This window comes from Microcaecilia unicolor, chromosome 4, assembly GCF_901765095.1.
Source record: "Microcaecilia unicolor chromosome 4, aMicUni1.1, whole genome shotgun sequence".
NCBI classification, from domain to species: domain Eukaryota; kingdom Metazoa; phylum Chordata; class Amphibia; order Gymnophiona; family Siphonopidae; genus Microcaecilia; species Microcaecilia unicolor.
Window position 1 is genome coordinate 351,561,163 of NC_044034.1, and position 23,779 is coordinate 351,584,941.

The 23,779-nt window shown below is 44.8% G+C and overlaps 1 protein-coding gene across 3 annotated transcripts in view; it reads right to left on the reverse strand.

Moving 5' to 3' along the window:
- KDM6A (lysine demethylase 6A) overlaps positions 1 to 23,779 on the reverse strand; it is a 606,821-nt gene that overhangs the window by 486,832 nt on the left and 96,210 nt on the right. For all 3 annotated transcript variants that reach the window (XM_030202242.1, XM_030202240.1, XM_030202241.1), the window contains exon 5: positions 10,871 to 10,929. In XM_030202242.1, the coding sequence (XP_030058102.1) occupies positions 10,871 to 10,929 (59 nt within the window). The remainder of the gene's footprint in view (positions 1 to 10,870; positions 10,930 to 23,779) is intronic.

Here is a 23,779-nt window from a genome sequence, read left to right on the forward strand (position 1 = left end):
ACACTTCATCTGCCATTTCCCACTCCACTGGGTCAATTTGATGCCTGCTTAGATAATCGGCTTGCATGTTGCTCTGACCTGCAATGTGAGCTGCTGACAGAAACTGCAGATGTAGCACGGCCCAGTGGCAAATCTGCACGGCCTGCGCAGCCAGTGCCCTGCACTGAGTGCCGCCTTGTCGATTTATGTAGGCCACTGCTGTCGTATTGTCCGACAGAACTCTGACAGCCAGTCCCTCCAGGGTCGTGTGAAAGGCCAGAAGCGCCTGGAATATTGCTTTCAACTCCAAGCGATTGATGGACCACTCCGACTCCTCTGGTGTCCAGAGACCCTGGGCATGTTACCTGGCAATGTGCCCCCCAGCACCAATCGGGGAGAGCTAGCAGCATTCCTCGCCACAGCATGCTGTCTGAGAGACACCACTCCATACTGAGCCAGGCCGCAGGGAGCCATGTGAGTCTGCGCTGGTAATCCTGAGATATTGGAGACCATCGTTGAAGCAGGGAACACTGCAGAGATCTCAGGTGCGCTCTCGCCCATGGCACCACTTCTAAGGTGGCCTTCATCGACCCCAACAGCTGGAATATGTCCCAAGCTCGCGGGCGAGGCATCCTCAGGAGCAGATGGACCTGATTCTGAAGCTTGCACCGCCTTTCTTCGGGTAGAAAGACAAACTCCGAGGCTGTGTCGAACCGGACCCCCAAATATTCTAGAGATTGGGGGGGGGGGGGGGGGTCAGGTGACATTTGGGTATATTACGTCAGGCTCAGTCTCTGGCTGTCTTCAAGTCTAGGCTTAAAGCCCACCTCTTTGCTACTGCTTTAGACTCCTAACCATGACTCTCTTACTCAACACCCTCACTTATCGCTGCAATTTCCCCACCCCTAGCTGTCTGTTCGTCTGTCCAATTTAGATTGTAAGCTCTGTTGAGCAGGGACTGTCATTTTCATGTTGATTTGTACAGCGCTGCGTAAGTCTAGTAGCGCTATAGAAATGTTTAATAGTAGTAGTAGTATATTGACGACCCGGCCCAGAGATTGAAATACTGAGACTACTCTGGCTGTTACATGATGACTCTCTTCTGCAGAGTCCGCTCTGATGAGCCAGTCGTCGACGTCCGGGTGAACCCGGATACCCTCTCGCCTGAGAAAGGCAGCTACTACCACCATTACCTTGGAAAAGGTCCGGGGAGCTGTGGCGAGGCCAAAAGGCAAGGCCAGAAACTGGAAATGTTTTCCCAACATCGCAAACCAGAGAAACCGGTGGAGCGGGGGCCAAATAGGAAAGTGCAAGTAAGCTTCCTTCAGGTCCAGAGACGTGAGAAACTCTCCTGGCTGTACCACCGCAATGACGGAGCACGGGGTTTCCATGCAAAAATGCCGCACTCTTAGTGACTTGTTGACTTTCTTTAAGTCGAGTATGGGCCGAAAAGACTCTCCTTTTCGCGGCACCACAAAGTAAATGGAGTAACGACCGTAACCGATCTCGGCAGGAGGCACAGGGACCACCGCCCCGAGGTGCAACAAACCTTGCAAGATATCCTCTACCGCTGCCCGTTTGACGGCACAGCCGCATCAGGACTCCACAAACACGTCTCTCACCGGGGCATGAATTCTAATCTGTAGCCATCTCTGATCAGGCTCAAAACCCACTGATCTGAGGTAATCTTGACCCATTCGTCGAGAAAGAGGGAAAGACGTCCTCCAACTGCAGGAATCAAGGAGTGGGCCGGTGCACCATCATTGAGAGGGTCGCCCATGAACTTCAGGCCTTGAGCCGGCCACTGCGGAACGTCTGTCCGAGCGAAAGGAGTTCCTCTGCTGAAAGCGGGCACGAGAAGTGAACCCAGCAGAACGCTCCGGGCGGTAGCTTCTAGCTTCACGGAAGCGAGGTCTGGAAGAGGAGGGAACCGCCTGACCCTTGGAAGAAGGCCGCGCCCTATCCTCGGGTAAGCGCTGGAGTTTAGTTTCCCCCAGGCCTTTAACAATTTTCTCCAACTCCTCACCAACTAGAAGAAGGCCCTGGAAGGGCAACTTCACCAACCTTTGCTTAGAGACCATGTCAGCCGCCCAATGCCGTAGCCATAGAAGGCGGCTAGCGGCCACAGCCATCTGTTTAGCCGAAGCTCTGACCAGATCATAGAGGGTGTCAGACAAAAATGACAAGGCCGACTCCATCCGCGGTGCCACCTCTGCAAGGGGCTCCGCTCCATCCCCAGGCTGTTCCACTGCTTGTTGCAACCAAGCGAGGCAGGCTCGAGCAGCATAACAACTGCACACAGATGCCCGTAAGGCTAGGCCTGAAATCTCAAAGGACCGTTTGATTGCTGATTCCAGACGTCGGTCCTGCATGTCCTTCAGGGCGACCCCTCCCTCTACTGGGAGGGTAGTCTTTTTCGTCATATCCGTGACTAGGGCATCCACTTTAGGCACAGCCAATTGTGCCAAGTGCTCCTCACTGACAGGGTATAAGTGCCCCATTGCCCTGGCATCTTTCAAAGGCCCCTCAGGGTCAGCCCATTGAGCCGAAATAAGCTCTTGGCTGGAGTCATGCAAAGGAAAGGCTCGAGCACGCTTCTTAGTACTTGCCATCCTCGGATTACCAGAGGAGGCTTTGCCCATCACAGGATCTTCAATAGAGAGGGCCTGTAAGGCATCAGAAATAAGCGCTGGCAGCTCCTTGCGGTAGAAAATCCTAACCGCAGTGGGATCATCTGGATCCAGTGGCAATCCTACATATTCCTCTGGTTCTTCGGAACACGAAGGCCTGCCAGACCCCTCAGAATCCCCACAGCCTGACCACGGGGGGGGGGGGGGGGGGGGCACTCTCTGAAGGGGAATTTACCCTTCTGCGCTTGTCTTGCTGCCAACTGTCTAAACGCCTGACGGCAATCCCGGGCCCGTCTCCACCGGAGGGGAACCAGGTAGCAACGCAGTCAGACACCTGCGGCAGAGGTCTTTTTAACATGAACGCTTTATGTAAAAGCAACACAAACTCAGGGGAGAAAGGCTCACCCTGGCCTCCCGGTTCCAATCCGGGGTAAGAAGCTCCTCTGGTAGCCTCCATCCGAGGCTCCGCTCCACCCTCAGATCCCTCCGCTCCTGAGGGGGATCGAGCCATGCGGCGCATCCAAGATGGCGCCCACTGCCAGCTCCACCGAGCGGGAAGAAACCTCGCTCGCCATGCTCGGGTCGGCCCTGACGTCTTAAGAGCACGATTTACAGAGCCCAGCTGCGGATCTGCGCTTGCCACAACGTGAACAGCGTTTAACAACCTCTGCAGCCATCGCCGAAAACGGCAGAAAATTTCAAAATGGCTAATTCGTGCCAAAAACGTCCCGATCGCGGGCCCTCCCCGGAGGAGCTACAAGACTCTCTTACCTCACCAGACCGAGTCACAGATCTCCGGTCACACTGCACAGACAGAAGGAAGCCTCAGAATCACAGCACTAAGAAGCGCCTGTTTTTTTTTTTTTTAACGCTGTGAGGTAAGTTAGAGGCAACAGCTACAGAGGCACTCCGGAGGTTCAGGAGAGTGGGAAAGGCAGGGAAAGGACATACCAATGTGCCTGCATCCACATAGAAGAGTGTGGGAAAGGCAGGGTCAGGGCAAACCTACATGCCTGCATCCACATAGGGGGAAGAGTAAGGCAGGGAAAGGGCTAACCTATGTGCAATAGCCACAACACCCCTGCTACAACTGGCAAAAGCCCAGGAGCCACCCCAGGCAGATTTTTGAAGGAGCTGAATAAGCTATCTAACCCTGCTGGGGAGATAGAAACTACAGAGAGGCAGATGGAGCTAGCTGGCCAGAAGGCACTATGGTTTTTTCAGTGCTCTCTATCTCCCCCTGCTGGTAGGTGGACACAACCCATTCATAATGGATTCATCTGTTTGATGACAAGGAATCATACATGCGACACTCTGCAAAAGACTGGGTAGCACCCCTCTCGCTGCTGGACTACTGACTCCATCTCATTAATATATGAATATTTTGATATATACCGTATTTTTCGGACTATAAGACGCACTTTTTTCCCCCAAAATTTGGGAGGAAAATGGGGGGTGCGTCTTATAGTCCGAAGGTAGCGAGTTTTGGATCGCCCTCCCCTACTTACGCAACGCCATGTTCCCTGGTGGTCTAGTGACGTCGGGGCAGGAAAGAGCCCCCTCTTTCCTGCCCAGCGCGCTGCTCTCCGTGCTCCTGACTGCTTCCTGACGGTCTCTGCGATATTCAAAATGGCCGCCGAGATTCTCGTCTTATAGTCCGAAAAATACTGTAAATACTAGCTACAAATTTAAGGATGTTGGATAGACACAGTGTCTTTAGAATTTTGATATGTGTTCTGTTATTGTGTGATTACTGCTTGGATGAATGGATGTATTGAGACTTAGTGGAAGCAGCACTTGCTTATTACCTTGATTAGAACACTGACTATAAATGAAGAGCTGCCCCAGGGGCGGGCAAACTGAATGTGGTGCTTAGTCCCTGCCGGTATCTGTTTAGGTACGTTCACTCTAAACCCTGCCCCAGAGAACTACTTCAAGCAGCCCTGCCCCCAATCCCAGGAATCACAGGTTCAGAGCAAAGAAATAGAGCACACTTTGCAGTTTTTAGAGACTAGTATAAGAGACAGAAAATTCTAAAGAGGACACCCCCTAGTAAAAACAAACAAGCGGGGTTTTTTTTTGTTTTTTTTCTTATTATCTAAGTTTAGGTAAGGAATTTAAAGATACAGAAAAGATTATAGATCACTTTGCAGTTTCTGCCAACAACCAAACCAGTTCAAGAAATCCTCTGTTCAGCACACAGATCAAGCACTGTTCCCTGCTCTTCTCTTAATAAAGTCTACACACCAGCTGACTGCATACAATCTGCCCCTCCTCCTCCTCCTCCCACGTGGTGCTTAGTCCATCGATGACATTTTTATGATTTGGACTGAGGGGGAAGAAACAAACAATTTTACAACTCCTTCAATACATACCATCCTACAATCAGATTCAAAATTGACTACTCCCCAGAAAAAAAGTCAAATTTTTGGACACCACAGTCTCAATCAGCGATAGCTATATACAAACATCCATATACAAGAAACCCACAGACAAATGCAGCTACCTCCACAACTCCAGCTTCCACCCTTCACATACAAAAAGATCCATTATTTACAGCCAAGCCACAAGATACCACCGTATCCGCTCTGACCCAGGGGACAGAGACAGACACCTTGAAATACTGACTGCATCCTTCGAACAGAAAGGCTACAACCCCAAAATAATCTCCAAGAATATTGCCTCCTCCCTCAAAACATCCAAAGAAAATCTGCTACTGTACAAAGAAAAAAAAAAAGCCACAGACAGAATCCCCCTTATAGTGACATACAACAGAGCTGGAAACATTAAGAAAAATCATAAAAGATCTGCAGCCTCTACTCCAGGAGGATGAATTACTGAAAGAGATATTCCCATCCCCACCAGTGCTGGCCTTCCAACAGCCACCCAACTTAAAACACAATCTAATTAGAAGAAAGCTCCCAACACAGCAATCATCAAAACCTAACATATGTTCTGACCTTACTTCTGCATGGGAAAATGAACTAAATGTCTAGCTGTCCAGTAAGGAGTGGGATCTTTTTTGGACATAAACCATGCGCTCCTCCTTTTCAGCTGCTCTTCTACAGCCTACCTACTATATCGTCCATAAATCATACTGGACACCTGAAAAACTTGCTAAAGTAAAACAAAGTACATCAAATCTATGTTGGTCATGTCAATCTGAAATGGGTTCACTAGATAATTTACTTTTTTCCTGTTATAATTTGCAATCATACTGGCGTTCGGTTTGGGGCACTACTCAGAAGATATTTACTACTACTACCACTATTTAGCATTTCTATAGCACTACAAGGCGTACACAGCGCTGCACAAACATAGAAGACAGTCCCTGCTCAATGAGCTTACAATCTAATAGACAAAAAATAAAGTAAGCAAATCAAATCAATTAATGTGTACAGGAAGGAGGAGAGGAGGTTACAAGTGGTTACGAGTCAAAAGCAATGTTAAAGAGGTGCGCTTTCAGTCTAGATTTGAGGATTAAAATACTAATCCTCATGCCTTCAACTCCTGGTCTGCCAATTCCTCAAAAATATTTAAAATTGTTTAACTTAATGATTTCTCTTGCCCTTCATCTGATTGCACTGCACTGGAAAAATAATCAGCTTGTTTCCTTTCATAAATGGTGGAACCTGCTGTGTTCATACAGGCAAAATAGCTGCCACAAGGTTTGGTCATGTCTCTTCTTTTTATAAAGCATGTCACTGCTAGATAGCTATGTAATCCTGTAAAAGGGAATTAACTTCCTAAACGTATGTTTGTATATGCTGTTCTATTTTATTTTTACCAGCCCACTGTCACATTTATTTTTTTTCTCTTTCTTATTTCAATAATATATGCAGATGTATGTTTCTACAAATATTATATTGTTTAAAATTAATAAATCAAGTTTGTTTGGTTTTTTTTTTTTTTTTTTTTTTTTGGGGGGGGGGGGGGGGGGGGGAGGAATCACCAACCAGAAAAAAAAAAAAAAAAAAAGAAAAGAATGACACACATCCTTGCAATATATCCAGCTGCAAATTATGCCAAAACATTTCACAGGACCCCGCAGTCATTCACAAAGGAAGAATATTCAACATTAAGGAATCTTTCACGTGCTCATCTTCCAATGTGGTACATATCATTCAGTGTAAAAAATGTAGCGAAGGCTGCTACATTGGAGAAACAAGTCAGATGCTAAAGAAGAGATTTAATTTACATAGACACCACATGAAAAATGCTGGTACCAATAAGGATGTCACGCCGGTGGGGCAGCACTTTACAAAACTAGAACACTGTACCAGTGAGTTATAGCATTTATATCCCACATTTTCCCACCTACGGCAGGCTCAATATGGCTTACATCAGCCTGAAAGACATACATCAAACAGGCAATAAACAATCAAATACATTGAAGTTGAGGAGGTTAACCCCTGGCCCAAATAATCAGAATGCAAACCAGCATACAAGGTATATATCTAGGAAGCAGGGAACATAAAATCATGTTGTTTGCAGACGATATTTTGCTGATGATGATAGACCACCAGAGCTCATTAGAGGGAGTTGAACAATGTTTACAACAATTTGGAGCAATATCAGACCAAGATCAATATGACTAAATCAAAAATAATGGGATTAAATTTAACAAAGGAAGCAATTGAGAAATTAAAACAATTCCCGTTTAGATGGACAATACGCTACCTGTGATATTTGGGAATCAATCTGACACCCAATTTGCAGGACCTGTTTGAAACAAATTTCCCCTCTAAAATGCGAGACCTCTTTCAGGAATTAGATCGCTGAGGGCTGGAGCTATCCTGGATGGGGAGGATACAAGCTATAAAAATGATATTATTACCCAAGATTTTATACTTATTTTTAGCAATGCCGCTACCAATCCCTAATACCTTTTTTAGGCAATTAAAGCGTAAAATGTTTGCATTTATATGGCGGCATAAGCCACCACGTGTAAAAGCCGAGATGACATACGTGTCTAAGAGAAAGGGGGGAATGGGAGTACCAAATTTTTACAAATATTTTCAAGCAGCACAGTTGAGAGTGTTGGTAGCATGGATTCAAGATGATATGAAACCATGGATGCAAATTGAAAAACACTGGATAGGACTTAATCAACCAGCGACACTATTATGTCTACCTAGGGCACGTATTCGAGCAATGGCGGCACTCTTGCCTATGGCGGTACAATTCCCCCTATTAACGTGGAGCGAAGTACGTCAACAATTTTGTCCCAACAGACAATACTTCCGCAAAATGCATATCCGGGGTGACCCGGGGTTTATATGGGAAGAAGGAGACTATGAGGCTTATTTTCAAAGCACTTAGCCTCCCAAAGTTCCATAGAAACCTATGGAACTTTGGAAGGCTAAGTGCTTTGAAAATATGCCTCAAAGTATACAAAAGATGGGAGCAGAAAGGATTGAAACAGCTGGGGCACTTTTGGGAAGAAGGGCCATTTTGCTCATACGATGACTTGCAGGAAGAGTTTGATCTCCCACCGCAGCACTCATTCCATTATACAAGGGTAAGAGACTATATTTCTCAGAAAGCAAAGTTGGAGTTACAAATAAAGGCGACAGAGATAGAGCGGGCAATGGGAGTGGGTAGAGCCAAAGGGTGTGTCACGGATATATACAGCACTGTTGACACTTAAGAATCCAATTGTAAAATACAAGCATGCTTTGATGCCCCCATACATACCCCCACCCTCCCACTCTGTCAGACTGTCAAAGTAATGCTTTGATGTTTCTCTTATATATACTATCTGCTAACACATTTGCTTATTTCCTATCTGACAAAAGGGCAACCTTCAAAAGCTAATCAAGAAATGTATTATGTCCAATAAAAAAGGTATCTTATTTTCTTTTCCATGTTTTATTTTGTTTGATTTCTATTGATAACCTTTAAGAGTGGACTAACACGACTACCACACCTCTCTACTTAAAATACAAGCAGAAATGGGAGCAAGACACAGGAACCAACCATGATAACCAAGGCTGCGAGCGAGCAATAGGCTCATTATTAAGAGTATCAGTAAGTTTTGATATTTGATAATTATCAGTTAGTGCCATGATAGAAAATGGCTATAAGATCCTGTATCGCTGGTACTATACACCCGATCGATTGACTAAAATGTTTACAGGAACGTCAATCCAGTGTTGGAGAGGTTGCTCAGCGGTGGGAGACATGTTACATATATGGTGGACCTGCCCAAAGATAAAGACCTATTGGGAGGAGCTGCTTCGATTACTTGAACAAATATTGGGAAGAGTGCACCCGAGGACAATAGACCATTGCTTACTACATTTTCGTCCACAAGGACTTTCACCAGGGTTACATCAGTTGGCCTCCTTTCTTGGTGGCGAGTAAAATAACTTTAGCCTCATCATGGAAGAAACAATTGGCCCCACCAACGATAAAAGTGATACATAAAATGGACTACCTACACCAGATGTCAAAAATGATGGCGATTTACAATGGACAAATAACCCAGTTTTTTAAAATTTGGGACAAATATAAAGTGTGGAGGTCTCAGGCTGGAGTGGAGCTCGATACCCCCCCGGCTGGTGGTACCACCACTATGAGTACTATGGACACTGAGAAACTCTTTGATAAAAGCATTAGGTGTAGAGGACATAAGACCAGAACAACTGCACGTGAGAGAAGAAAGCAGGGAGGCTATATGAGGGGAATAGAGGGGGAGGGGTGGGGTAAAAAGAGTATTTATTAGAAGAGATATTGAGAAAGAAGTTAAATATGTTAAAAACTGATGTGTTGTATTGTTATGAACCTAAGAATTTATAAATAAAGACATGAAAAAAAAAAAAAAAGAAGTTGAGGAGGTTAGTGAGTAATTACAGAGGAGAAGAGTAGTGAGTAATTACAGAGGAGAAGAGAAGTCGAACGGTAATAAGGTTCAATATGTCGCTATGATAGTGACAATTCAGGAGTTATGGATACAAGGAGGGACTTTGGCGTAAGCTTTTCCAAATAAATTTTTTTTCAGAGATTTTCGGAAAGTCTGATGATCAGGAGTAGTTTTTACAGATTTAGGCAAGCCATTCCACAAATGTGTGCTAATATAGGGAAAGGTGGATGCATAAGTGGTTTTATATTTGAGGCCACAGCATGCTTGGTAATGGAGATTTAAGTACGAATGAGATGATTTGTGAGAATTCCTTGGAGGCAAGTTGATAAGGGTGTCCATATATGCTGGAGCTTCACCATAGAGGATTTTATGCACCAGAGTGCAAATCTTAAAAGTTATTCGGTCCTTGACAGGAAGCCAGTGCAGTTTTTCACGAAGTGGTCTTGAACTATCTAATCTCAATTTTCCATAGATCAGACTAGCAGCTGTATTCTGGGCAGTTTGTAACTTTTTGTGAAGCATTTCTTTAAACCCTCCGTATATTCCATTGCAGTAATCAAGTTGGTTTAAAACTAGTGATTGAACTAAATTGCGAAATACGTCTCTAGGGAAATATGGTTTTATACGTTTTAGTTTCCAGTGAGAGAATACTTTTTTTGACAGTGGCATTTTGTTTGCTGCTCCAGTGTTAAGTTTCTATCCACAATTACTCCTAGTAAGAATCCTGAAAGGGAACTTTAAAACAATACAGGAACATAAGACCTTTGAAGTCAGAATGATTAAATATTTTGACACCCACCAGACAGGACAACAAAGATCTGGGTTTTCTAGCCCATTATAACAAGAAAAGTCTACTGCTTTGTCACCCTCCTGTCTCCATGCATGTCCCTCATCCACCCGACTCTTCCTGTCTCTCACCTATCCACCCCCATCCTGTTAGACTCACTGAAATGCTTTGATGTTTCACTTATATATACTGTCACCTACCAACATTTGCTTATTTTCGATCCAACCTTTGAAAGCTAATCAAGAAATGTATTAAGTTATGTCCAATAAAAAAAGGTATCATCTTAGTTTCTTTCCCATGTTTTATTTTGTTTTATTTCTATTGATTACCCTTAAAAGTGGCTAACACAGCTACCACACCTCTCTTCTTTCTAGCACAAACTCAACTTCAGGAAGATGGTGACTTCAAAAGTAAAAAATGAACTACAATTAAAAGCTAATTCCCAACCTTGTAAACTGCAACATATGCTTCCTGCACTATGATTTAAAACAAATATTCTCAACTACCTTATTTTGCAGCATTTACTCAAGTTTATATTTAATTCTACAAAACTAATTCAGAAAAAAAAAAAAATTTTCCCTAAAATATTTTAGACTTATTCCAACTTACCACTGAAATGCATTGTAATGGAAATACACCAAACCAAGGCCATACAGAAAGGCAGCATTCTGCAAAATGAAAGTTTTAAAATAGTATTAAATTTAAATCAAATATACTCTTCAGTTTTATCTAAACTATAAAAAAACTTTGATGCTGACTTAGAAAATTCCAAAATATAAATCACATTGAGGCATATTTTCAAAGCACTTAGCCTTCCAAAGTTCCATAGTGTTACGTCTGTGCTCACCTCGCCCTCTGGTGGGCGGAACCGGTGGCTGCTGTGGACCGTCACCCGTTCCAGATTTCAGCCAAGTCCGGTCCGGATCTTCCGGGCTGCCAGACTTGCTTGCTTGGATTGAACCTACACAGCACCCTGGTTTCCTGGTGATTCTTGCAGCTGAGCTCTAGGTGCTGCTGGGCTTATTAGCCATTCTGAAACCTTGCGGCTTTGCCTTTGCATTGCGTCTAAGGCCCTGGTATGTTGGTGCTTGTTGCACTTCAGCCTGAGGTTGTTTCCTTGCTCTTGTTCTTGCCTGTTCTAGTTAATCTATGTTTAGTTTAGGGTATTGCTTGTTTCCCAGTCTTGTGTCTTGTTTGTAGGTCTTTGTCTAATGCTGGGTTTATCTGTGTTTGTTCCCTGCTTCAGTGGCTGCTTGCAGCTTTCAGTTCAGTCTCCTGTCTAGCTGTGTTTGTTCCCTGTTTCAGTGGCTGCTTGCAGCTTTCAGTCCTGTCCTTTAGCCAATCCTTTCCCTGCCTTGCTGTCCCTGTGCTGCCTAGCTGTTATCCAGTCCTGCCCTGTCCAATAAGTCCTGCCAGCCACCTGAAGCCTTGCGCTCAACTCTTGGTGGAAAGTGTCCAGGTGCTGGTGAAGCCTGTCAGAGATCTGCCCTGTCTCTAGCGTGGGGTAGTTTTGCCTGCCACTGCCGCTCCTCGGCAGTGGCCCAAGGGCTCACAAACCCAGTGTCCAGCATTGTAAACGTGACACACAGAAACCTATGGAACTTTGGAAGGCTAAGTGCTTTGAAAATATGCCTCATTATATACTAAAAAGCAATTATTGCATCTGACTACACAAACCAGAATGACATAAGTGAAAAATTGTACAGAAAAAGCATGAAGGGGTGGGAAGAAGGAGTCATCACAAAAGACTTTTTAAACCACATCTATTACTTTAGAAAAATAACAGATTTCAAAATATTTTTACTAGAGAGCAGATTTTTTATTGTAGTTTAAATTTCTTACAACAAATATTCAGGCGTAGAAGTTATGCACTGTGACTCTTCAGTGCACTCCAGTAATAACTCCACAGCCTAAAAGTTACAATGAGAACACCCAATCAATACTACATCATCTTACCTGAAAAACCACAATGTCCCTCCCCAGCTACCCCCAACTGCTTGATTTCTATTTCAAATGAGTCTAAATACCAGTATCCTTCCTTAACTCATACAAGAGGCATTAATGTGCAATGTCTAGGCCCTACCATTCACCATATCATTTCCAAATTTTAGTGAAGATTCTAATATGATTGTGACACAGCACTGTCACAATTTAGTCATCAAGTACACAATCAATTTTACTCAAAACCTATGGGATTATTTGTAGCTAAGGTTTCTTCCAATAAGTAGCCAAAATTATTCTAGCCAAAGTAGCCATTGCTTGTTAAAAGCTACAATTTGTACTGCCTAACTCCCAGGCCTTTATGATGCAATAAAAACAATTCAATCTTGGGTTCCACCCTCTTAAGCAAAAAAAACTGGAAAGGCGCTGTCGGAAAGAAGGTAGGGGTGGTCCGCTACGGTTCTTGTGTATACTGCTGAGTAACCACATAAAATGGCGGGAAAAATGGTATAGACAGTGCCGAAGTAAGAACAGAGTCAATGTGAAAAACAGAGGATGCGTGCGAAGTTGGCATTCCAAATGCATAAATTACAACTTGTTAGAATGATAAAAACGGAAGCAGCAATGTAAGAACTGTCTCAGAGGGGTTAATAAGCAGCATAACGATAGTTTTCACATAATGCAAAATAGCCGGATAATGTAGATCATACAGAAAAACTGTGACAACTAAAACAAGCTGTGATTGGGCAAAGCTCCTCTCCTCAAGTGTGCGCCGCCATGTCAAAACAAGCATCATCTCAAATATGTCAAATCTGAGTCACAGAGTGACTGCCAAATATACCATTACGTTGAAATGTGTACTGACGTAACAAAATGGTACATGTAACGTGATAAAGGGTGCGTTGCAATACTCATACGATAGGGGCAGAAGGGAGACAACTAATGTGAAGCATACCTAGAGTCGCTTTTTGCTAAAAAAACATTTTCTAAAAGATGTGTGTGTATATATAATTGTGGTCATAAAAAGTAGTCATTAGTAAACAAACAAACAAATATATATATATATATATAGAACCATTTTCTAAAGGATAGAGCTGCCTGCAAATAAATATCTGTTATAATGAAGGTGTGTGTGTGTGTGTATATATATATATATATATATATATATATATATAATAAAAACGCACGTGTCTTTCTAAAAAAAGGTCCTAGTCTTTACCATGCGTTTGGTCTTGCCTATGTAGAGCAAATTGCAAGGGCATCCGATAAAGCGAATGATACATACCTGTAGAAGGTATTCTCCGAGGACAGCAGGCTGATTGTTCTCACTGATGGGTGACGTCCACGGCAGCCCCTCCAATCGGAACACTTCCTAGCAAAGTCCTTTGCTAGCCGATGCGCACCGCGTATGCGCGGCCGTCTTCCCGCCCAAACCGGCTCGTGCCGGCCAGTCTCATATGTAGCAAAACAAAGAGAAGGGAAGACACAACTCCAAAGGGGAGGCGGGCAGGTTTGTGAGAACAATCAGCCTGCTGTCCTCGGAGAATACCTTCTACAGGTATGTAGCATTCGCTTTCTCCGAGGACAAGCAGGCTGCTTGTTCTCACTGATGGGGTATCCCTAGCCCCAGGCTCACTCAAAACAACAACCATGGTCAATTGGGCCTCGCAATGGCGAGGACATAACTGAGATTGACCTAAAAAATTTACCAACTAACTGAGAGTGCAGCCTGGAACAGAACAAACATGGGCCTCACCTGCACTCCAGACGAAGCACCACCGTCCGACGACATCAGCAGACGAGGAGGTCTCGATACCACCGACGCCGACGCAGCCCTCCGATGTCGCCCCGATGCAGAGGGTCGATGCCTCGATGCAATCGGGGGCGAGAATGAAGGTCCGGGCGCCGACGACGTCGAAGCAGTCGATACTCCCGATGCCGATGAACAGCCCGAGAACAAAACGTTCCACTGGGCTAATCTCACTACCTGAGTCCGCTTTTGTAAAAGAGAACACAGACTACAGGCCTGAGGGCGGTGCCCAGCCCCCAAACACTGAAGACACGACGCGTGCCTGTCAGTGAGCGAGATTACCCGGGCGCACTGGGTGCACTTCTTGAAGCCTTCGATGACATGGGCGGAAAAATCGCGCCGGCGAGATCAAAACTCGAAATGGCGAAAATGGCACCACAAAAATAGGGGGAAGAAAAACTTCGACCGAGGCCTAAAAGGGCCTACCCCGACGACGAAAGAAAACTTACCGGGGCAAAACTGGAAGTATGGGAAGGGAGAAAACCATAAAGGTCTCCTTCCGATACCTTTTTTTTTTTTTTTTTTTTAAGAACGAAGTCGATAAACGACGCGCGAGGTCAACTTTGGGGCGCGAACGGCGAAACACGACCGTACCGAGCGTGGACAAAAGAAGACTGGCCGGCACGAGCCGGTTCGGGCGGGAAGACGGCCGCGCATGCGCGGTGCACATCGACGCGCGAGGGCTAGCAAAGGACTTTGCTAGGAAGTGTTCCGATTGGAGGGGCTGCCGTGGACGTCACCCATCAGTGAGAACAAGCAGCCTGCTTGTCCTCGGAGAATATAAATCGACCAACTTGAGTTGCAATGTCTTCTTAGGGTATACTCTTTCTTGGTGGTGGGATTAATGAAAACATTCATGGTGATTGCATGCCTACACACAGAACATCTTCCAAATACTCTGTGTTGTAAGGTCTACTGGGTCTCTTTCTGGGACAGCTGATGAAACTAACTTATCTTTCAGGTTTTTACTTGTTGAGAAAGCTATAGTGGGTCTTACACTTCTGAAGGATGAGTTTCTAGTATGTGTCAATTTTTGAAAATTGTTTTCTGGAATTCTTTGGCGTATTGTGAGAAGCGGAGAGTACAAACTAAATCTGGTGCCTTCTTTTCTACTTGGTGTGACAGCAGAGCGTCTCTATTTTGCATGCTTGCCTTTAAAAAACCTGCCTTGATATATTTTTACGATAGCCTCTACTTAAACGTTGTGACAGTATATTAGCCTGTGCTTCGTACTCCTCAAAATTAGTACATATCCTCTTGAGTCTTAAAAACTGGGAATATGGGAGGTTGTTCTTCAAGCTGCATGTATGGAAACTTGTGAAATGTAAGAATGTGTTCTTGTTCGTCAGTTTCCTATAGATTTTTTTATATTTTACTATGTACATGTTAGGCATGTTTTAGGGACTCCTGAGGCAGGCCAGAGTGGCCGAAACACAATTTGTGTAGAGTCCAGATTGTTTCAATAAACTTTTGCTGTGAACTTTGAGTCCAGTAGAAGATTTTTTTTTTTTTTTACATCAACCACCTTGTCTCCTCCACTGACGTTCTTTGGATTTTCCAGTGCGGAGGTTTGTTTTTTTTTGTGTTTGTCGCTACGATACTTTACACCCATTCTCAATATCACTCCAATCTTTTTCACATAGCATATGACCCAAAGTGGACTCCCATCTAGCAACACATTTTGGACTGCTAGAGTATTGAGAGCCCTACAAATCCAAGTTATTACTCCCCGACTACCACTTTTACTCATCATGGCTTCCAAAATGTTCCTGTTGCCTCAGTTTCTGAATTCCTCTGCATTTTAAGTAATCTTTTACTTGACTATACTGGAATATAAATGTCGCAGCTAGGCCATATTCATCTACAAGAGTCTGAAAAAGTTTAACTTTTTTTTAATTTAAATTTTTTTTTGTTACATTTGTACCCTGCGCTTTCCCACTCATGGCTGGCTCAATGCGGCTTACATGGGGCAATGGAGGGTTAAGTGACTTGCCCAGAGTCACAAGGAGCTGCCTGTGCCTGAAGTGGGAATCGAACTCAGTTCCTCAGGACCAGAGTCCACCACCCTAACCACTAGGCCACTCCTCCACTCTTCACAGTCATGCAACCCTTGTCGCTTCCAAACCCTATAAAATGGCATTGGTTTTCCCAGGTGCAAAATCTAATAGAGTAGTAAATAGGGTTAGCCTCAAGTATTTAAGCTTAGGCAAGAGGAGCCTTTTTCACCATACCCCAAACTTCCATAATTAATTTTGTGATTGGGCTGGAATCTTGTAAGAAGTAATTCCCCACCTCAGAAGGAATCCAAAGTAAATCTCCCAGAGTGATCCCTTAAACCCATAATTGTTCAAAGGCAACCCAATTTTTTAGGCTGGGTGTCCTCCAATCGAGAAGTGCACTTAATTTCTTTAATTTCAAGTGCTGCTTGAAATTAAAGAAAAAAAAAATTATGATTGCCATTACCCCTTTATGAAGAATCTGAAATAAACTCTCCCTTCTTACTACAGAGGATCTCCTCTTTCAAATGTATTGAAAAAATTATATGATGAAGTCTTTGGAAAAACAACATTGGTATTTTTATCAGGAGTGAAGCAAATAGAAACAAAAATCTTGGAAGGAGCAGCATCTTAACTGAAGTCACTCTACCAAGCTATGAAGTTGTAACCCTTCCTACCTCTCAAGTTGTTCCAAACCATAAGTACATAAGTACATAAGTAGTGCCATACTGGGAAAGACCAAAGGTCCATCTAGCCCAGCATCCTGTCACCGACAGTGGCCAATCCAGGTCAAGGGCACCTGGCACGCTCCCCAAACGTAAAAACATTCCAGACAAGTTATACCTAAAAATGAGGAATTTTTCCAGTCCATTTAATAGCGGTCTATGGACTTGTCCTTTAGGAATCTATCTAACCCCTTTTTAAACTCCAGATTTCAAGAAAGTGAGAAATATTTAGCATATAGTTCTCCGAAATCAGAACTTTATCCTCAAATATTGTAGAGAGCCGGCTGCCTATTGAAAAGGAAATGTATGCTTTAATGCCTCCTCTACGCCGATATCTAAAGAGCAATTCAAAACCTCAGATTTAGAAGCATTTTAAAACTTGAGACTTTTCCAAAGCTATCCAAGTCATCCATGAGAGCATGTAATAAAGTTTCAGGGCCCATTACCATAAGAAGAATATCATCTGCAAACTACAAAATTTTGTTTTGTTCACACTGAATTGGGATACTGCTTATCAAAGACATCTACTAGTTTGAGATAAGGGCTCCATGACACAGCAGGCAACAGAGGGGATAAGGAACACCCCTGGTGGGTACTCCTACTCAATTCAAGGTGATCCAGTAACCCCCACCCCCCACAATTGATGTTAATCACAGCCATTGGCCTTTAATACAGGAAATTAACCTACTTCAAAAAGTGTCCTTTAGATACACTTTAATACAACATATAGGGCCAAATTACTCTAGCAAAAGCATTCTCAGCACTGACAGCCAGTAACTATGCTGGAGGCCCTCGAAATTTTGCTACCCACAATAGATTCAAAGCATCTAATATCAATAGTTTGTCTACCTGTTATAAACGGCAATATCCTACTCACCCCAATACCAAAAGATACCAACAAAAAAAATCAAACGAAATCACTAACTACCGTCCAGTAGCATCTAACCCGTTGGTGGTCAAACTGATGGAAAGCATGGTAACCAAACAACTTACAGATTACATAAACAAATTCTCAATATTACACGAATCAGAGTCAGGCTTTCGCCCCTCCACAGCACGGAAACAGTATTACTCTTCTAGCCAAATTCAAGTAGGAAATAGCAACAGGCAAAAACATCCTTCTCCTCCAATTCGACATGTCTAGTGCATTCGACACAGTAAACCATAATATATTAATAAGATTATTAGATAAGTTCAGGATTGGTGGAAACATACTTAACTGGACCAAGGACTTCCTAACCACAAGAACATACCAAGCAAAATCAAACTCAAAGCATATCAACACCATGGAAAGCAGACTGTGGAGTACCGCAAGGATCACCGCTATCACAGATCCTATTCAACTTAATGATGACCCCACTTGCCAAGTCCTTATCCAACCATGGCCCTAACCCTTTCATATATATATATATATATTTTTTTTTTTTTTTTTGTTACATTTGTACCCCGCGCTTTCCCACTCATGGCAGGCTCAATGCGGCGGGCAATGGAGGGTTAAGTGACTTGCCCAGAGTCACAAGGAGCTGCCTGTGCTGGGAATCGAACTCAGTTCCTCAGTTCCCCAGGACCAAAGTCCACCACCCTAACCACTAGGCCACTCCTCCACTATATGCAGACGTCGTCACAATATACATTCCTTACAAAACCAAACTGACAAATCAACAAAATCAAGCTCGGCCTGATCATGGATTCATGGGCAAATGCATTTCAACTAAAACTCAATAAAGGAAAAAACTCATTGTCTCATCCTCTCATTCCAACACAGCACGGACATCACCACAAGTATCAACACCCCAGATCACACCCTTCCTATCTCAGACAACTTGAAAATCCTCAACGTTACAATGGATCGTAACTTAACACTAGAGAGCCAAGTGGCATCCACAACAAAGAAAATGTTCCACTCAATATGGAAACTCAAACGCGTGAAGCAATTCTTCAAGAGGGAAACATTTTGCAACCTGATACAATCAATGGTACTAAGCCACTTAGATTACTGCAATGGAATTTATGCGGGATATAAAGAACAAACCTTAAAGAAACTTCACAATGCTCAAAACACGGCAGCTAGGCTTATATTTGGTAAAACACGATTTGAAAGCGCAAAACCCCGCCGCGAAAAACTACACTGGCTCCCAATCAAAGAACACATCGCCTTCAAAATCTGCTCCCTGGTTCACAAAATCATCTACGGAGAAGCCCCAAGTTACATGACAGACTTGATCGACTTACCAATTAGAAATACATCCGAATCAACACGATCTTATCTAAATCTACACTACCCAAGCTACAAAGGACAAATAAAAAACAACTTATGCATCTAGTTTTTCCTACATAAGCACACAAACTGTGGAAAGCATTACCAAAAGCCTTGAAAACGACATACGACTACCTAAACTTCCGGAAATCACTAAAAACCAACCTGTTTAAAAAGGCATACCCTACCGATCCAACTTAAATGCCTAATCTCTGCAACACAACCAAACTAAAGCACGTAATGGACATAACACAACTCTTCCGTTTTCCGATTCCCTAATGTGGCTGTGCCACATGTACATGATCTTACCACATCATCACCCTGTATTTGTTCACACCGGAACCTGTAAAGGACTCTCTGGTACTATGTAAGCCACACTGAGCCTACAAATAGGTGGGAAAATGTGGGATACAAATGTAACAAAATAAATAAATAAATAAATCCAGCTTGGTCACTGTGATCTAATTGAGGAATATACGTCTCAAATCTAGCTGCCATAATCTTAGTGAAAAGTTTTATAGATTGTACCCAAGATATTAGTTATACAATCCGCAAGAGAGCAGAGCCTTCCCAGATTTCTGGATAATAGTGATTCCGGCTAGGCACAATGAGTGTGGCATCTCGGCCACTTGTTCTAGATCATTAAACATCGCTGATAGAGGGCCAGCAATCATTGTCTTAAGTAATTTATAAAACTTAAAATGGTAAAACCATCTAGGTCTAGAGCTTTCCCCACCAATAACTGCTTTATTGCCTATAAGGTCTCCTGGATAGTGATGAGACCAGACAACTGGTCTACTTCTCTAAGGCTCAACTTTGGTAAAGTTGTCTTGGCCAGAAAATCTTTTTCTGCTGGAATTGTGAAATAACCTGATTAATAGAGTTAATGATAAAATGTAACAAAGGCCTCTCAAATTCGCTTAGCCTCCCTTAAAATCTGCCTATTTGAATCTTACTGATTTACAAGTTCATTTCTTCTTCAATTTCCAGGCCAACAGTTTTCGCAGCATATTACCCAATTCAAAATACGGCAGCTGCTTTGACCTGAGACTTGCGAGGAGAGTTTACAAACCCATCTCTTAAGGGTCGGCAGAACTCTAGCTTGTAGCCGTCTCTGATGACTTCCAGAACCCAAGCGTCTGAAGTTACCCTGGTCCACTAGCCCAGAAACGAGGACAACCTTCCTCCTATCTGCACTGGGCCATGGACCAGGTCCCCGTCATTGGGTACGCGACCCTGGGGGCAGGCCGGAGGACGAACCTCCGGGACGGCGGTCCCTACGAAAGGAATGCTGCTTGGGGCAGAAGTTCCGTTTGAAGGAAGCGGAGGCAGAGGAGACCGACTTGCCCGGGCGATACCGACGGGCTTCCTGGAATCGGCCCTTAGAGGAACCGGGACGGGCACTGCTGGCCCGCGTCCTGACCTCTGGCAACCTCTTGCCCTTGGACGTGCCGAGCTCCGTCACAATCTTGTCCAGCTCGTCCCCAAAGAGCAGCCTGCCTTTAAAAGGCAACTTGGCTAGGCGAGATTTAGAGGCATGGTCAGCAGACCAGTGCTTAAGCCAGAGCCACCGCCGCACAGAGACTGTCTGAGCCATGCCCTTGGCCGAGGCTCTCAAAACATCATACAGCAAGTCTGCCAAGTAGGCCAAACCCCACTCCAGGGTCGGCCACTCCGCCCTCCAGGAAGGGTCAGAGTGGGAAGCCCGCTGCAAAACAGTCAGGCACGCCCTAGCCACGTAGGAGCCGCAAACCGAGGCTTGCAAACTCAGAGCGGCCGCCTCAAAGGACAACTTTAAGGCCGCCTCCATTCTCCTGTCTTGGGCGTCCTTCAGGGCAGTGCCACCTTCCACCGGCTGCGCCGTTTTCTTAGTTACGGCAGTGATTAAGGAATCTACTGTGGGCCAGAAAAAGGCTTCCCGTTCCCCCTCAGGAAAGGGGTACAGACGGGACATAGCCCTGGCTGCTTTCAGGCTCGCCTCAGGGGCATCCCATTGCGCTGAAATTAAGGTCTGCATGGCTTCATGAACGTGGAAGGTTCTAGGCGGGCGCTTCGTTCCCAGCATGAGGGAGAGCCTTCCTCCAGAGAGGCAATCTTCAAAATGCTCATGACCTGCACAAGCAGGTTGGCCAGATCCTCTGAGCGAAAAAGCCGCGCTGCAGAGGGGTCGTCCGCTCCATCCGAGCGAGGATCAGTCTCTTCCATCGATTCCGCTAGGGATCTCTGGGAGAACTCAGACACGCTGCCGTCATCCACATCAGAGGAGACAGAGTCCCCCAAGGGTGGAAGATCCACCCGAGGGCGATTAAGCATAGAGGCCTCATCACCCCGATCAGAGGGGTGGGCAGGGGCAGTGTTCTGCATAAGAAAGGCTTGATGCAGCAGCAAAATGAACTCAAGGGGAGAACCCCCCCCCCCCCAGTCTGTGCATTTCTGCAGCCTGTGCGCGGCCCTAAAAGCACCCTCCAGCTGCGCTCCCAGTAGCGGGGGAGAGGCGTGTTGCGCGTCCAAAATGGCGTCTGGTGCGAAACTCCGAGAAGGAGTCGAGCGGGAAGAAGAGCATTTTAATTTCGCCGACTTCTTACTGTCGCACGATTCAAGGGCGACCAAGCTGTTAACGTCTCCCATCTCGAAGGCGGCCCAAGAAGAAGCCGACCGAGCCGCGTGGCCGGTCACGACCGGGAGGGCGGCCAGCGGGGGATGGGCGCCTAAGGCGGGAAAGGCCGCCGCGCCAGAGGAAAAACCGGTGAACTCTCCCGGTTCCGAAAGGGCGCCCAAAAAGGGCGACTACCTTCGATTCCTCCACTTCCCCGCTAGGCACGCGAACGCGTTCCTGGGAGCGTCTTTTCGCGCCCTTGCCATCCGAGGCCATAGCCACACGGAGACCGTTTGGGGAACCCCCTGCCCGCTAGTAAAAGGTAAAAATTACCTGCTTCTTGCTCCGAGCAGCGACGACTTGTTCCAGTGAGCAGCTGCAAATGGACGTCCTTTTTGAACGTTTTAAATTTTTTTTTTTTTTTTTTTTAACGGAGCCAGTGGGAGGGGGGAGAAAAGGAGGGACCTGGCACCACCAGGTTTGCACTTGCTCACGAAGAGCCCTCAACCCCAGGTACTCAACAAAACCTAAACAATTAGGCTTGGAGACCTAGCCAGAGCTGCTGCTGTGTGACCATACACCTGCTGAGATAGAGAACATACTGAGGAGTTTCCGGCAGCACATGACCACATATAGGGAGGCAAAAGATTGCTCTCTATCTCCACCTGCTGGTAGATGGACACAACCCACCAGTCTATGGAATGATCAGCTTGATGATAGGGAATAAGTTTTTAGTGTAATCGACATCCTAACAGAGAGTTACTCTAGGTTCACAATTGCTGGTCCCACTGAGGTTCCATCATCAACAACTGAAGGATACCATGGCCGAAAAATTATGAGCGACTGGCCTTGAGCCGGAGGACAGATGTAGGGTGTGAGATCACCACTGACCTTTGTCGCTTATATATTAAGGGTATATACTCTTTGAGGCTCTCCGTGTACCAACGAGAAAAATTGTACCGATTTATAATGCGATTGTATATACCACCAAAACGGGCAATGTTGGCAAATAATCAGTGGGACTGGGGCATGTTTGAAATGTGGCGCTGAAGTGGCCTCCTTGGGGCATATGTTTTGGTTCTGCCCCTTGGTGCGCCATTTCTGGCAGAAATTACTAAAGATGGTGGATGGTATGTGGTACTGTTCATGGTGTGGGACCCGCTGATTCTTTTTTATCAGTTCAAGTTCACCTCGGATCTTCCTGCAGGTTTCAAGGGATTACTGGGAATGGCCATTAATTTTGGCATCAATACCATTTTGAGGGTCTGGCTCTCCCCGTTGTGCCCTTCCCTACAAATAAGAACTCAAATGATACAGCAAGTAAGGGTAGACAAATGTGGTTTCGCCAATGGGATAGTGTTCTCGGACTCAGTTTCAGGGCCAGGTGGGAACTGCTATGGAACACCCTACCACATAAGGGAAGAAGCCACATATTAAATTACTGATCCATACTGTGAAGCGGGAGGGGGGTGGTAGGAACGGGGTAGATGGGGGTTGTGTATTAGACACAGGAGGGATTAAAGTGGGGTAAGGGAATTTATGTATAGTCAATTTACCTGTTGTATAAGAGTTTCTTTGTTAGTTTAAATTAATCAGGGTTCTCAATCTTGGCGGGGAGTAAAGAGAAATTGGTAGGGGGAGGGGGTATGGTCATAATTTCTCTAAGTGCTTGCCAAGGTATGACATTCTGTTATGTGTTTGGTATTGTAAGGTAGTGCTTGCCAAGGTATGACATTCTGTTATGTGTTTGGTATTGTAAGGTAGAAGACCTAAATCAAGGATTCTGCTTAAGTTTAATGGAAGTGGGCAAGGCAGAGAGGAGGGGGGGAATAAAAGACTAAAGCTTGATGGCTGGTTTAATATACTTATGTTTGGATAAGATTTGTTCAATGAGTTTGTATGATGTATTCACCATGTTTGGTAATGTAATACTTTGACATGACATCAATAAAATTCTTGGAACATAAGTTTTTAGTGTTCTCCAGAAGTGTAGGTGGTGTGAAGATGAGGCTACTGTGAAGATGAAGCTCCCACCTCAGGGTCCCAGGTCCCTCTTTCACTCAGGGTGAGCTGGTTCTCAGTATGCAGATTTTATGCAAATTACTCTACTACCCCTTTCTACTCGGGGTGACCTGGTTCTCAAAAAGCAAACACAGTCAGGTCTCACCAACAGGATATTTTCTCATACAAAT